This window comes from Salmo salar, chromosome 21 (assembly GCF_965601325.2).
Source record: "Salmo salar chromosome 21, fSalSal1, whole genome shotgun sequence".
NCBI lineage: Eukaryota > Metazoa > Chordata > Actinopteri > Salmoniformes > Salmonidae > Salmo > Salmo salar.
Window position 1 is genome coordinate 33,205,224 of NC_138311.1, and position 17,272 is coordinate 33,222,495.

At 42.5% G+C, this 17,272-nt stretch overlaps 2 protein-coding genes across 2 annotated transcripts; both read left to right on the forward strand.

Annotated features, from left to right (window-relative positions):
* Positions 1-1,391: 1,391 nt before the first annotated feature.
* cld14 (Claudin-14) lies at positions 1,392-3,536 on the forward strand (the record flags this gene model as incomplete). The annotated part of the gene is given in 3 exon segments (NM_001140323.1): positions 1,392-2,088; positions 2,303-2,531; positions 2,649-3,536. Coding segments are annotated over 3 exon segments (747 nt in total). The 3' UTR covers positions 2,933-3,536.
* A 2,888-nt stretch (positions 3,537-6,424) lies between these two features.
* LOC106582209 (high-affinity choline transporter 1) lies at positions 6,425-16,953 on the forward strand. Its single transcript, XM_014165048.3, has 9 exons — positions 6,425-6,592; positions 7,216-7,453; positions 8,426-8,539; positions 9,212-9,367; positions 9,572-9,720; positions 9,918-10,061; positions 10,206-10,359; positions 12,028-12,245; positions 12,637-16,953. The coding sequence occupies exons 2-9, from the start codon at positions 7,270-7,272 to the stop codon at positions 13,288-13,290; spliced, it is 1,773 nt and encodes a 590-aa protein (XP_014020523.1). The 5' UTR covers positions 6,425-6,592; positions 7,216-7,269; the 3' UTR covers positions 13,291-16,953.
* Positions 16,954-17,272: the final 319 nt, after the last annotated feature.

Genomic DNA, 17,272 nt, shown 5'->3' on the forward strand with positions numbered 1-17,272 from the left:
TCCCAAACATGCTCAATGGGTGACATGTCTGGTGAGCATGCAGCCTATGGAAGACCTGGGACATTTTCAGCTTCCAGGAATTGTGTACAGATCCTTGCGACATGGGGCCGTGCATTATGCTGAAACATGAGGTGATGGCGGCGGATAAATGGCACGACAATGGGCCTCAGGATCTCATCAGGGTATCTCTGTGCATTCAACTTGCCATAGATAAAATGCCCATACCATAACCCCACCGGCACCAACGTTGACATCAGCAAACCGCTCGCCCACACGACGCCTTTATCTTGTCCAGGTCGCAGTTGTAAATGAGAACTTGTTCTCAACTGGCCTACCTGGTTAAATAAAGGTTAAATAAAAATCTGAGATATCTACTGCAGCCTTCATCCTCCACATACAACACCCGTTCTGCCAGTCACATTCTGTTAAAGGTCCCTAAAGCACACACATCCCTGGGTCACTCGTCTTTTCAGTTCGCTGCAGCTAATGACTGGAACGAGCTGCAACAAACACTCAAACTGGACACTTTTATCTTAATCTCTTAATTCAAAGACTCAATCATGGACACTCTTACTGACACTTGTGGCTGCTTTGCGTGATGTATTGTTGTCTCTACCTTCTCGCCCTTTGTGCTGTTGTCTGTGCCCAATAATGTTTGTACCATGTTTTATGCTGCTACCATGTTGTGCTGCTGCCATGTTGTGTTGCTGCCATGTTGTTGTTATGTTGGGCTGCTACCATGTTGTGTTGTCATGTGTTGCTGCCATGCTATGTTGTTGTCTTAGATCTCTCTTTATGTAGTGTTGTGTTCTCTCTCTCGTCGTGATGTGTGTTGTGTCCTATATTTATATTTCATTTATTTGTATTTTGAACCCCAGCCCCTGTCCCCGCAGGAGGCCTTTTGCCTTTTGGTAGGCATTGTAAATAAGAATTTGTTCTTAACTGACTTGCCTCGTTAAATAAAGGTTCAATAAAAATATGTAATAAACATATCTGTGTTCCCAGTCATGTGAAATCCATAGATTAGGGCCTAATTTATTATTTCAATTCAGTGATTTCCTTATATGAACTGTAATTAAGTAAAATATTTTAAATTGTTCTATGTTATGTTTATATTTTTGTTCAGTATAAATCAAACAGTATGATTCAAATAAAACACATTTTATTGTACTTGGGGAAATGCAATATCTATTATGGGCCAGCTGAATGCATATTCCCATTAAATCATTTTAGTGTTTTTAAACACAAAATATATACAAGAGTTATAAAACAGTCTCTCATTTAGAAGTTAGTGGTTTGTCACATTCAACTGAGCTGGGTGTTGGTTTCTGTGAATGTTTAATCATGTGTGTTCTCCACAGGAGCAGCGGGACAGCCTCAGTCACAATCAAAGAGAGACTAGCTGCCTGAGCTCAGAGGACCACGCTCAACACGTGGAGCTGAACGAAGAACTTGTTAGTCACAGACTCAATGACACCAGGGACAGAACCCTCTGAAGAAGCATCTGTTGAAGAGCTCTAGAGAGCACATGGAAGACAGCACTGAAGCCACTGAAGTCACTGTACAGAGCTCCATAGACGACACTGAAGACAGCGAAACCACAACACCTGAGCTCCAAAGGGACCACCACTGCAGGATGGCTTCAACACCGTGACTGACTCTAGACCCTCTGGAGTTCCAACAGCACAGCTGGGAACCAGAGCTAAAGACCAGAATATTAGGATACTAAACTCATGTCTCAAAGCCATTATTGTGTGGTTGTGCGTGTGTCTCTGTGTGTGTTGATTTGTGTGTGCTGTGTGTAGCGTTGTGTAGTTTTGTGTGTGCAGTTGTTCATTAGCGGATGTTCCAGACATGGCCAGCATGGCGGTCCAGCTGCTGGGCTTCTTCCTGGGTCTGCTGGGGCTTGTGGGTAGTGTAGTTGCTACAGTGCTCCCCCACTGGCGGCGGACGGCCTATGTGGGCTCTAACATAATCACAGCCACTGCCTACATGAAGGGGCTCTGGATGGAGTGTGTGTGGCACAGCACGGGCATCTACCAGTGTGAAGTACATCGCTCAATGCTGGCTCTGCCACCTGACCTGCAGGTAGGAATTATTGGTTGTTTGATTTGTTAATTGATTGATTGATTAGATTAATAAGGTGAATGCACCAATTTGTAAGTCGCTCTGGATAAGAGTGTCTGCTAAATGACGTAAATGTAAATGTAATTAATTTGAGCACACGGTAGCTTATTAAATAGGGGGTAGGGTGTAATTTGAGCAACAGCCATTATGATAGCAAACTCTTCTCCTTCCCTAGGCGGCACGGGCGTTGATGTTGCTGTCCTGCCTGACCTCCACCCTGGCAGCCCTCGTGTCCTCTGCAGGGATGAAGTGTACCCGCTGTGCCCGCGGCTCGTCCATCAAGCATGCCCTGGCCATCAGTGGAGGGGTCTGCTTCCTGTCTGCAGGCATGCTCTGCCTAATCACTGTCTGCTGGACAACCAATGATGTCATCCTCGACTTCTACAACCCCATCCTACCTGAAGGTACTATTCAATATATTTAATTCATCTTTTATTTTATAACTCTGATACTAGTTTTTTTTCACTTAAACATGTTTGCAGAAATAACAAAATAACAAGAAATGTTACTTTGTGTTACAGGTATGAAGTATGAGATTGGCATGGCGGTGTATTTGGGCTATGTCTCGGCCTGTCTTAGTCTGATGGGAGGAGCGGTGCTCTGTTGGAACTGTGAGGGGCGGCCCAGGAACCCCCTCCATCTACCTCGTCATCGCCACCCTTGTCCTCCCCTCGTCTTCAACACTATAAACAGCCCCAACACCCCAGCACCCCCCTACTATCCCCCTGCCGCCCTGAAAGGGAACTACGCCCCCTCACGCACCTCACTGTCCAGCAATGGCTACAGACTCAACGACTACGTCTGAGGGATGAAGTACACACTCAATGAATGCTTCTAGTGTGTAAGTGCAAACACTCAATGATTAAGTCTGAGTGTGGCAGATAATAGAGACTGATTGAGGGAAGTTGAAACTCAATGACTACAAAATAAAGACTCAAGTTACTTTTAAGTGAGCAAGTACACACTCATTGACTTTCCAGCAGACCTTCAGAGAGTCAGTGAGGATCAGTGTGGTTTACAGTGTTGATGTTGTTCAGGTTGTGTCCTTCTTCTCTAGGACTGCCCACAGCTAATCCTGTACTACTTATCCTGTACTACTTATCCTGTACTACTTATCCTGTTGACTTTGTATGTTTACTATAAGAGCCCAAAAAAACATTAACAGGACTTATTCCCTGATACAAAAATGAGCTTCCTTCATAAAGGCCTTTAGGAAAAAATGACAGCAGGTATGATAATGGTAAGTCAAGTTTTATTTCACATGTATTATTTGTTCCCGTTTCATTGCTCATAACTTAATGGATGTTGTGAAGCACTTCCTGTCTTTATAGTTTTATAGTCTCATATTTGTAAACTGCTTAATACTTATACTGCTATTTTAAAATACAAAGTCACCATGGTACAACAGACTACGTTTGAGCTTGAGTATGGTGGTCGGATGCTCGCTATGTGCATTAGCCTAACTGGACTAAAGCGCAGAAACCTCTGGGAAATGTGATCTGTGCCAGGCCTACGACGACCACACGGTGTCACCAACAGCCTGTCTAGAAGGTGAGTGGCGTTCACTGTTCAAGAAAGAAAGACTAGCCAATTGCTTGGCAGATATCAAACTTGTTCTTGGTTGAAGACAGGCAGCTTAGAAAACAGTTTCATTTAAACATAGTCAATGTTTAAAGGACACTGCTTTTCAAAAGGTTCCTATAATTTCCATGAATTATGTCCAATACCTAAATCAATATATCCAAGTCAAACTCCCTTTAAAATTGTATACGTCTTTTAAACATTTATTTTGACTGCCATTTTAAGTTAGCTAAAAGCTAGATTTGATCATTTACACGCAGTCTATATCGCAGTCCATGTCAATTCATTATTGTTGTCTCCTGTTGCAGTCCCCTACCTGCGCTATTAGCCACGGCAGGCGAGTGGACATGTTTATGAGTTGTTTGTGTATTCTGAAGCTATCCAATTAGATGTATCCTTTCTCTGGCAGACCGTCAACATAAAGCAAGGTAAATTAGATAGAGCTGTCAGAGGAACAGATAAGTCAGCTGTCTGGTAGACTATTTATTAAATTGGTCAACATGTTCAGTCTAAATATAGAAATGAAAAATGACTTTCCAATCTTCAATGCAAAAAGAGGTCCATTGCTCTTTGAAATTAGACAATGCCTATATGAAATGTGCACTGAAATGAGTAAATTGCGTGAACAGACTGAAAACCGATACACTCAAAAAAAGAGGGGTTCAACAAGGGTTCTTCTAAGATCCTCAAAGTTCTTCGAAGAACCTTAGGGTTCTTGGCACTGAAAATTGTACCCAAAAAGTTATTCCAAGAACCCCATAGAACCCCATAGGAGGTGGGGTTCATCGAGGAACCTCCTTAGTTGGTGGGGGTTCTTGCAGGAATCTAATTGCCCAACAGAAACATTTGGATTTGAATTTGAAAGGACAGCAGGTTCAGTCACTTAACTGAAACATTTAAAGATCTCCTCAATTTAAGGTAAATGTCTCTTGTATGATCTAAATTGATATTGTTATTTTCATATTTGTGCAACTCTTTCCCAAACAGAAAATTGACACAATTCAATGGATATCAACCAACAAAGAGGTAAGAATATGTATACTATAAGAATATGTTGAAGGCTAGCTGTATTGGGTGCAGATGACTGAACTGCTCACTTTTGTGTCTGTGTCTGCAGGTATACAGATGAGGAGGCATACAAAGATATGTCAGTTGGTATTGGTATGTTATGCAGATCACATTTAGCATCCTCCTCCCTTACCTCTTCAATTAATATCCCATAGGCCTCTACATTATGGACAATGTATGTGTATGAAGACCATTATCAAAACAGTTTTTTAAATTCACATTTACCACAAAAACTAGGGTATGAATACTGTTGTGTGCATGTTTTGTTAATCATCTGTATAATGACTATTTTTGGGATTCACACCCTCCCTACACCTCTGATGAATATAACAGGAAACCTGTTCGATCACCATCATTCTGGTTATGGACAGGAAGAACATCAACAGGACAGAGGATATGTCCATGTGACTTGGGGCTCTGCTGGGAGTTTACCTCATGTTTAGATGTTTTAATTCTGCTTTTCCACTGAAACCATAATAAACACTGATAACAAAAATATTGTGTTATTGTTATTGTTCTGCATATTATTAATAATAATAACAGGGGAGGGGGGGTAGTTCAGAAATGTACCCCAAAACGTTCTTCAAAAGGTTCTTTGAGGATCAATTAAAAGGGGTTATTCAAATAACTTCTAGGGTTCCCCCACAGTTTCAATTTGAAGAACCCCTAAAGGATACCCCAGGAATCTTTTCTTTTTACAGTGTAGATTGGATGGAAGTGGTTGTTTCCAAATTTCAGTACCGTGGACAGCAACAATCGGACAATTGCGACTTTATACTCCAAATCCCTGATTAGCTCTCTCCAAATACTTGACGCACACCACGCAGAGCTACTAAATGCACACTGAAAGTAGCACAATGTTGGTGTAGGTCAGGGATCATCAACTAGAGCGGATGGTCGGGGGCCTGAACATAATTCTAAATAATCTGTAGACTGCAAATTGACTGCAAAAAGCCCACACAAATATATTTGACTAAAACATAATCATTTGAAACCTTGCTTACATTTGTATATGATCACGTCTCTCTATAATCCGTGGGAATATTTGGTAACAGATTACCAAAATTAAAATCACGTGGAGATGATTTCCTGGTGTTTTCTTGTATTTTTATGTCCAACAGTGAAAATCCCCCCAGTCCCCTCCCCGCGGATCGAATCGCCAGTTGGGTAACTGGTGTAGGTGTACATTTTTGGAATCTGACTGATTCTCGTTCCTATTGCCCTCGGCTGTAATGTTAGACACTATCCTGCATCAAATGGCCCATGTTTTACCAGATAAATAAATCATTTAAATGTTACTGGATGTAGCAAGATAAAGGCCATCCATCCAGCATTCTAACCGCCCACGATCTCAATATTCTCCCACGTAAAAAAGCACAGTGCTTTCATTTGCACTCTACAGGCGCCTGTGTGAACGTCAATCACGTCTAAATGTAACCTGGAGAGTTAACGGGGTCCATTCAAGCCGGACGTTTTAGAGGGCATCTCTCCCCTGGGTGTGCGTCATGCCATTCCCAATTAGTTTTTTTCCTGTCCTTTCCTGGAACACCTTCACTGTCTGCCTCTACACAACCTGTCACTCTTATTGATAAACCAAACCCACCACTCCCCTTCAGCTTCTCACGCCCATACCCCCACCCCCCTCTGACGAATATTCCTCTCATAAACCACACCGGGGAATTACACACTGGTGGCGTGGATTACGTTGAGTTCTAAGATTTTTCCTAACAGGATCTTACCCATTATTCTCTGGAAATCCAGTTGGTCGCACTTTTGCAACCACCGCCCGACGTCCATCTAAGAGCCAACCATAAAGGTAGGAGGAACACAGCTGAAATTACGTATAAGTGTGTGTGTGTGAGAGAGAGATCGGCGGGTCTTTGAAAGGAAGTCGATATTACTGCTTTAGCCGCTCCTGAAACCCTGCCGTCAGCAGGAATTAAACATGAAAAGTGCTTTGATTTTGGTGGTGTGGCACGAAAGACCCATCCAGTTAAAATGTCTCAGCACTTTATTTTCCTGGTAGGGCGCGCGCTCCGGGATGGGTAATGCGCCTTTTACGCACATGTGAAACCGCTGTAGAACATAGCCTTTTCTACATCTGATAAAACATGGTTACAATCACAACCCCTGTATAACTTTAAACATTATTGTTAAACCCATAATCATTCGTGGGTGTATTATGTAGCCTACATGATTTTGGTCAACATGTAAATCAAACCGTCCACAAAATCTTCAACAAAGGAGTGGAAAGAGAGAGAGCTCGGATTGTCAAATAATATTATAGCCAATACAAATTCAACTAATTATTATTCAGACAATTAAGTAATAAAACATTTACATCTGTTTGTCTTAAGAAAATACACGTTTGATTGTGCGTCTGATGACCACTTTACCGGGAGTGGCTGAGTGGCTTCTTCCTCTCCATCCCTGGCGCAGGTCTCAATGAAACGCCGTTCCTCGCGCAGAGACTGATCACGGCAGTGGAAGAGGATGGCCGTCCACGCCGAGGGGATCGTGGCTATAGTGATCTTCTACTTGCTTATTCTGGCCGTGGGGATATGGGCCGCGTGGAAGAACAAGAACTCTGGGGTGTCGGAGGGCCAGGACCGCAGTGAAACCATCATGGTCGGCGGGAGGGACATTGGGTTGTTCGTCGGTGGATTCACCATGACGGGTGAGTTGTGGAGACTTCGCGACTTGGAGAAAGATTGTGGCAGGGTTGGGTTGGCTTGGGACCAGGCCAGCTCAGTTTTGAAATCAGTGAAACAACATTTAATTCATGATTTGAAAACCTACCATTGTTTCCTATGAGGATGGTTTACATTTAAATGTAGACTTCTTCCTAAATTGACTGATTTGTTGGAGAGGAATTGCACCTTGCTTTTATTTCCAAATATTTCCTCTGTCAACTTTAGAGACAGTTTAGTGATGGGGAAATTTAAATCAATAATGTTCCTTATGACACAATGGAAACTGACGTAATAAGACAAATGTTTTTCCCGGACCTTTATCAACTGTTGCGATAGGCATCGCGAAAATCAATTACCTAAATTTCAACGACAGCTGTTGTATCGAGTTGGACAACACAGTGTATCGACAGGCTAATGTAAATGCACACCGTCTCATTATCAGAATTATTCCCTTGTTTTAGTGAGAACAACATTAATTGACGCCAGAGTTTATTAAAGACCCAGAGCATTTCCTAACTAATCTCTTTGATGCTATTTTAATAACAGACCCCGGAGGTGCAGGCTTTTATAGGAGCGAAAAGTCATCAATTATTTATTATCCACCAGTTACAGAAATGCTCATGAAAATAATAGTAGCCTAATTGATCTATGTGAACCGTTTCATAACTTAGCACTCCTGACATATTCATTAGCTTTATTAACTGGGAATAACAACTAGGTTATTAACGTTCTGGGATTTATTCGACTAAATATATCAGATTTGACATTGTTTTTATGATTGGATATTAGTTGTGTGATTGATTTAAAGGCTACAATGAGGCTCTAAAATTAAGTCTATGAAAAACATAAAACTATAAAGACATCTCAACAATTTGAAACATTTTTTTTAGACAAGCTTATTAATGTGTGTTAAATCTTTTTTGTATCTTAAACTATGTGATGAACCTCTCCTCCAGCTACATGGGTGGGCGGCGGCTACATCAACGGGACCGCGGAGTATGTCTACCTGCCTGACTACGGCCTGGCCTGGGCACAGGCTCCCTTTGGATACGCCCTTAGTCTCGTAGTAGGTAAGGACACTAACCAATTGTGTTGGGATTCATCATCATCAATGAAGGGTAGTACATAGTACTGTCGTTCCACAAATTAGGTGCCTTTAGAGTATAGTGTAACTTTGAGAGAAAAAAATACGTTTTATTTCACCAGATATTTACATTCTGTTCAACTTCATAAAAAATACTGTAGTAAGTGCCTATTAGCCTAAGTATCAAATATAGTGACAGGGTTGACTGTAACAGTGGTGATTTCATCTTATATCACCCATAAATCCCCTTGCTAAACAGGGAATGTCAGCTTGTTGTGTGCAACAGGGAGGGGCCATTGAATGCCAGCTTTACAAATCATTTAAATTGTGAGAATATTTCTAGCCTGGCTATCTATGGGTAACAGCGTTGACGTGTTATGCTCGACCCTCTCAGTTTTTCACCACAAACACCAGAAAATGGCCAAAAATAGTAGAACCAGCTCACCTGCTTTTACACTAGGATTTGACTATTAGATGTTCATTGTTTCTCACCATATTAAAACAAAATGAAGTGTTACTTCATGTAACAGGGTTGACATTAAAATGAGGCACAGGTTGTTGTTGTTTTTTAACCTTAAAATGAATCACTAATCATTTTGTGGGACAACCCAGTATATCAATGACGATAATTGTTAATGGTGTCTCTCTCGGGCTCCAGGTGGCCTGTTCTTTGCCAAGCCCATGCGCTCCAGGGGTTACGTCACCATGCTGGACCCGTTCCAGCAGATATATGGGAAGCGCATGGGGGGGCTGCTCTTCATTCCCGCACTCATGGGGGAGATCTTCTGGTCTGCCGCCATCTTGTCAGCCCTGGGTAGGCTTGGGAACCATACTATTTTAACTCCATTGTTCAAATGAAAAATCCTTATTGAAAAGGGAGAGATGGGGAAAATGAATACGTTATACATTCTTCAATAATCAGCTGTTAGACTGTAGCACCACATGTTTATTTATTTGACAAATCAGACCTGCCTTCATACCTGCTGCTGATCTGTGTGTGTCCCTGTGTTTTGTCTAGGAGCTACTCTGAGTGTGATCGTGGACATTGACATCAACATGTCGGTGGTGATCTCAGCCCTGATAGCTATCTTCTACACCCTGGTGGGAGGGCTGTACTCTGTGGCCTACACTGACGTGGTGCAGCTCTTCTGTATCTTCCTGGGACTGGTGAGTCCAACACAAAGTGTACTTCCTCCTTTGCCATAAAACTCCAGCAAAAAACGTGCTATGTAGAGCACTGCAGGATGATGTACTCTCCAGCGCTGATCATGGTGCTGAACCCCCCCCTCATCTCTCTTTCTCTCTCTCTCTCTCTCTCTCTCTCTCTCTCTCTCTCTCTCTCTCTCTCTCTCTCTCTCTCTCAGTGGGTCAGTGTGCCGTTTGCCCTGTCCAACCCAGCGGTGTCAAGCATCAGTGTGACAGCTAAAGAGGCTGTGTACCAGACACCCTGGCTGGGTAAGATAGACTCAGCAGACACCTGGATGTGGATCGACAACTTCTGTCTTCTGGTATGTCATCAGTCACCATAATCATCAGTCAATTATATTGACTATAATGTAATTATGGTTAGGTTTGGAGTATGTATTCATTATAAAGCTGTGTGTTGGTTTGTTATGTATCGTGTGTATTGACTGTGGTGTTTCTGTCCCTAGATGTTGGGGGGGATTCCGTGGCAGGTGTATTTTCAACGGGTTCTCTCTGCCTCTTCAGCTACGTACGCCCAGGTTCTGTCCTTCATCGCTGCCGCTGGTTGCCTGGTCATGGCTGTCCCTTCCGTCCTCATAGGAGCGATAGGGGCCTCCACAGGTAAACACACACGCACGCACACAGGCACGTGTAACCGATGTGAAATGGCTAGTTAGTTAGCGGTGGTGCGCGCTAATAGCATTTCAATCAATGACGTCACTCGCTCTGAGACTTGAAGTAGGGTTTCCCCTTGCGTTGCAAGGGCCGCGGCTTTTGTGGCGCGATGGGTAATGATGCTTCGTGGGGTGTCAGTTGTTGATGTGTGCAAGGGTCCCTGGTTCGAGCCCACGTTGGGGCGAAGAGAGGGACGGAACCTACACTGTTACACACGCACACACTCACATATACACAGGCACTCACATACACACACACAAACATTTGCCTCACACATATTTTCTCATTCATTACGTTGTTCATATCCATGAATCCACTCCCATTATTATTTACTAATGGGAAGTATGATCAAAAGCCCCATCTTTCTCTATCAGCTTGTTTCTTCAACGTAGCTCAGCTCAGATGTATACACCAGCAGGCAGGATACAGTGGGATGTAAACAACACCAGACGGGTCCTGTCATACAGCACGAAGAGGGATTCATTAGGAGATGTGATTTCTGTCAATATTACATCAGAAGGAAGACTAATTAATTAGGTTGATCTGAAGATTCTTCATCAAAGTCACCGTTAATCAACAGCTGTTTGTTAAAGTCCAGAAGTGAGAAGGAGAGCGAGACTGACTGACTAGGGGTATGACTGACACGGATGAGTGAGGAGAGGGGGAAGGGGGAAGTGGTAGAATGGAGGGGGAGATGAGGTACTCAGATGGCAGATATATGTTCTGATGTTGTGATGATTTATTCCTCTGTTGAGAAGCTGTATCTTGCCTGCTGAGAGACATGCAGTTCCTGTCATCACTGATGAAATGACAACGTTCAGAATAGTGTCGTAATATGGCTTCGAGACTAGAGATATTTTCTAACAGCCAGATTGAATCACATCTGTTGTATGTACGGATTTGATAAACCCTGCCCATATACAGTTGATAAACCCTGCCCATATACATTTGATAAACCCTGCCCATATACATTTGATAAACCCTGCCCATATACATTTGATAAACCCTGCCCATCCCATATACAGTTGATAAACCCTGCCCATATACATTTGATAAACCCTGCCCATATACATTTGATAAACCCTGCCCATCCCATATACAGTTGATAAACCCTGCCCATATACAGTTGATAAACCCTGCCCATTCCATATACAGTTGATAAACCCTGCCCATATACATTTGATAAACCCTGCCCATATACATTTGATAAACCCTGCCCATATACAGTTGATAAACCCTGCCCATTCCATATACAGTTGATAAACCCTGCCCATATACATTTGATAAACCCTGCCCATATACATTTGATAAACCCTGCCCATATACAGTTGATAAACCCTGCCCATATACATTTGATAAACCCTGCCCATATACATTTGATAAACCCTGCCCATATACATTTGATAAACCCTGCCCATATACAGTTGATAAACCCTGCCCATATACATTTGATAAACCCTGCCCATATACATTTGATAAACCCTGCCCATATACATTTGATAAACCCTGCCCATATACATTTGATAAACCCTGCCCATATACAGTTGATAAACCCTGCCCATATACATTTTGGAAAGAAAGTACGTAAACTACTGTGTCTGTTGTATTCCCCAGATTGGAACCAGACTACATACGGGGCAATTCCTCCCAAAGAGAAGGACCAATCAGATATGATCCTGCCCATCGTGCTGCAGCACCTGTGCCCACCCTGGATCTCCTTCTTCGGTCTGGGGGCGGTGTCTGCCGCTGTGATGTCATCAGCGGACTCCTCCATCCTTTCAGCCAGTTCAATGTTCGCCAGAAACATCTACCAGCTGGCCTTCAGACAGTCTGTGAGTACACATACACACGCGAACGCAGGCAGGCACGCACAGTAAACACGCAGGAAACACACAGTAAACACACAGTACACAAACGCACACAGATACAAACATTAAACACTAAAGTCCATATCTAAAGTTTCTGAATAACTTTTTGGCCAAAAACTTCTGGTCCAGTGCTGGGGCCTTCTGGGAATAAATCACTGCCAGATATTCAAATCTAAATATTCAATATGTAGGTTTGTGTCACAAATGAATATCTAACAGAAACTACAATGTTTTATTTATGTATTTAAATGTTCATATAGGTTATTTGCACATATTCAAATACATCAAACAGAAGATAAAGGAACTGAAACAGTCTTGTACCTCTTCCCCCTTTCCTTCTCCTCAACCCCCAAAGGCGACAGACCGTGAGATCGTGTGGGTGATGCGAATCACCATCTTTGTGTTCGGAGCTCTGGCCACCGCCATGGCGTTGCTCACAGGGACAGTATACGGACTGTGGTACCTGAGCTCCGACCTGGTCTATGTTATCATCTTCCCCCAGCTGCTCAGCGTGCTCTTCATCAAGGGAACCAACACGTACGGCTCCGTGGCCGGCTACGTCTTCGGGCTGCTGCTGCGTATCGGGGGAGGGGAACCCTACCTCAAACTACCCCCCTTTATCTACTACCCCGGCTGGGTGCAGCAGGAGAAGATCCACCACCTGACTGGAGACGTGGAGTACTTCATCCAGCAACGCTTCCCATTTAAAACGGTCTCCATGCTGGCCTCGTTCCTGGGTAACGTGGCCTTCTCCTACCTGCTCAAGTACCTGTTTGAGTCTGGCACTCTGTCTCATAAGTATGACTTCATGGATGCTGTGGTGTCCAAACACAGTAAGGAGATCATGGACAAGACCACGCTGGTCAGTAGTGACAACATCATCCTGTCGGAGATGGCGCCGGTCAAAACGCTCCTCAGCACCTCACTGGCCGGGACGTTTACGAACACAGAGGCTCTCAGTGACGACGAGGAGTCCAGCCCCGAGTCCTTAAACAACGACCAGGAGTAGAGACCAGGACCCAGAGACCAGCACCCAGAGCCCAGGACCCAGAGCCAGACCTAGACCCAGAACTGACTAGAACCAGCCCTCCTGGGGACCTACCTTCCTGCAGAATTTTGCTCCAGCCTTGCTCTAACATACCTGACGCTACTAATCAGCTGCTCATCAGGATCTTTAATAGCTCAACCAGGTGTGCTATAGTAGAGCTGGAGCAAAAGCCTGCATACCAATTGCTCTCCAGCAGAAGGGTTAGCCAGCCCTGATGTAGATCCTTGAACCCAGGCCCAGACCAGGTCTGTCCAGCCATCCAGCCCCGTCGTGTTCTCATCATATCAACCACTGACTGACTCTCTGTGAGTCAAACGCCACAGCCATTTTAGTTATCTGTTCTCAGTGCTGCTACAGTAAATGGAGTCATTATAAAGGTAAGGTAATCAAGGTATAAAATATAACTGTCTGTCTGTGTCAATAGGGAGCTCTGAGATGGATGCCAGCCCAGAGGGTGATGAGAATAATGCAATATTTAATTGTGTGTGTGTGTGTGTGTGTGTGTGTGTGTGTGTGTACGTGTGTGTGTGTGTGTGCGTGAACAAATTCATATCCATTAGTTATGTGTCTGAAATCAGCTTTAGATTATTTTATTTATTTATTTATATTATTTCCTAATTTGTTTAGAATGAATTTACTAATAGAGCAATACTGTTTTTAGGGTCCATGCTTTAAATATATATATATATGTCATTACAAATCATTACAAACTGTTGATTGTTTTTAGTCTGTTTTTATGTTGTGTGCTCATAATCTAATTTACACACAATAACCTGGTACAGTTCAGAATACTCAGTGTTAACAGTATTTTAATAGTAACTGGACTTGAACAGAGCTGAGAAGAGAAACTCAAATCCTATTCGATGTTGTCCATGTCCCAAAATCCTCCTCTCTGCAGGTATAGAGGTTCAGTACTGTGCTGTTGTGTTTGAGGGGAACACTTGCTATATTTCACAGTCTTACATCAGATTTTTACTGAGAAACTACCGTGTGTCAGCAATATAGGTGACAAGACATACAAATACTGTATTAATGGCTATACTGGTTGAAAGCGGACCTAGCTGTGGTTTTCATCCATCTGCATCAGAAATTACACCATATTCCCTATATAGTGCACTACTTTTGGCCAGAGCCACATAAGGTTAGGTAGTGTGCAATATAGGAAATAGGGTACCATTTGAGATGGGCCCTATAATCGTTTGTTACCTTCTCTAAACTGTTATTGACTGCAGGGCAGCAGCAGAGCGGCAGAGGGGTTTGGGGAGGCTGAGATTGCTCCTCCAAGGATCGTATCAATAACCCGTTTGCACGAACTATTCGATTCTGCTCCGTTCGTTCTGTCCGTCTGCCCCGAGAACATTTGATTGGTGTTCCAAGCTGGTTATGAGCTGAGACAGGAAAAGAACAGCACTGGTTGTTTTGGTATCGGTGGTTGTAATGATTGGAAGCCGAGCAGGTCCTATGCTGAGTGAATGAGCTACCTTTCTGTTATCACAGTTGTTACAGTTTGATAGGTGAACGCTGACAGGCCCCGGCTCTAGCCTTTTGGGGGGCTTATGTTTTATGTTTTAAACTTCATTTCCTGAAATTCTACACATTTTGCCATGGAGTGTAGAGAAAAGGTTCCAATTTATAACACATTTCATGCAATAGTACATTTTGCTGTGAGGCATATGTTCTGCAATTTTATCAATTTTGCCATGGGGTGGAAAGATATTTTTGCAGTTTTAAAGCAATTTTCCTGCAATTCTACACATTTTGTAATGACTTATGCCATGTTAATATGATATCTGACTGAGAATGCCAAACAAAATTAATGGGGGCCCGCAGGAGGTCAGACCCCCTGGGCATTCGGTATTCGGCCATGATTACTACAAGTTTGGATAGCTGACGAGTTTAACTACCACTCTAAAAATTGTTAGCTGACATGGCTAACTGAGTGGCTGTCAGTAGCTAGGTTTCCATTCAATTTCCATGCACATAATCTAAAATCTGCATAAAACAATATGCTTATTTTTCCACCAGAGATGTGTTTTCCATTAAATGTACTTTTTGCGGATAAAATGCTGTGTGTGACGTAATGCAGATAAAAATAACTTTTGTGGTTAAATTTCCATTTAACGGTACGAATGAAAAATAAAAGTTAGATGGGTTTCCTTCGCATTTTCAGCTCTACTGATGGTTTTGTCACAAAACCTTTTGAGTTATATAGCAAATGTGTCCACTTTGGTCTTGGCACGTGCGCTCTAGCCAACAGCTCGCAGATAGAGTGCAGGTAGGTTACCTATGTTATGAGATTATTATGGATAAGAGTGTGTTTTTCAAATGGCAGCCAGGAATCGATCATGTCACCAGAAGAAGAGCCTCAATATTTATTGGAAAGGAGCATCAAGTTCATCACTGTGCACTTTCACCACCCTGTGAAGTTCATCATAACTTATTTCAACTGCAGCCTAATAAACTGCATGATTTTCTGAGTCGTAGTGGGAGGACCACACAATATATCATTGCGTCACTCTATGTTTACTTCGATAGGATGGTTATTATACCAATATCTGCGCATAAAGGCGCTTCCACTGCCATTTCTCACATAATTCATTTTACAGACACAAAAAGATCACACCATGTCGAACAAACACCTTGTCTGTTGGCATTTATAAAATTGTATCGGTATTTCATGTTTCCATCAGCCCAGTCGTGACTTTTTTTATGCATCAGGTAATTCATGCTCATGAAATGGCTGGATGGAAACGTAGTCAGTGAACTGACATAAGAAGGAAAAACTGCTGACGCACAAGCAAATTTCAAAATTGCACCTGGTGTATTATACTACTCTAACTGTCAATAGTAAGTTGAGACCCTGACTGACTTCCTTTAAAAAAAAAACACATTTGTGGGGGGAGCCCCTAGCAGCCAGGGGCCCTAAGCTTATGTCTCTAATGCCTCAAACCAGCCCTAAACGCTGAGGAAGGTCTGTTGACCAACAGGTTGGTCAGAGAAAACATGTCAAAATGCAGATTTGAGATGATGATGGGAAATGTGGTTGTTGTTTCGATGTTGTTGAGTATTTCTGTTGTCTGCTTCACTCCTCTCAAAAAGTATTTGTTAGTAAACATTTGCTGGTCTTAATATATAGTTTGAATCTGTTTGAATCCGTTTGAATTATGGCCTTAATTTGGGTAGTATTGGGAGCTGCTCTGATGCTATGCAAAGTGTCAGAGTGGGCTTGGATGTCAGGAAGTCTGTTTAGAATGTAATGTGAATGTAAAGTTTCCTCTCCTTCAACCAGGAGACCGGCTTCATGCTGTCTTATGTTCTACAGTATCACTGGAAAATCAAATCAAAATGAAAGAATAAAAAACATAATCATTTGCTCAGCTGGCTATACTAAATGTGCTTCTATGTTGTCAATGGAAATGTATATTTTTGTGTGATACATGTATATACCAACAAAGTCAGTATATGAACAAATGTAATATACGTTTCAATGCAACATTATATATTATTTATCCGTTTAGTGAGGTGAAATTACAGCTACATAATTATTTATTTATTTATGCAGTGTCTATAAAATGATGGTGATTAATATGTGAGGTAAATAAATGACATTATTTAGCACATTGATCATTTGTCTTTCATTGTTTTTGTGTATGACATATAACCAGTGCAGTGTGAGAGCTGTAAACAGCTAGTATAAAGAGAGTGCTGACTGGCTGCTTCTATAGCTCTGGGTAACGCACCACGGTGAGCGAGACTGACTAACAACATGACGGGCCAAGGTCTTCCCTTTACTCTCTAAACAATCTATTCAGCTCCAGTATTTTGTTGGTATTTATGTGTAGCCCTTCCTCTGTGATCTCCAACCAGGGCATCAAACCCACTTTAGTGAACAGTGAAAAGACAGACTGATTTCTCTGCTGATATGCCAATATGGTGTGTGTGT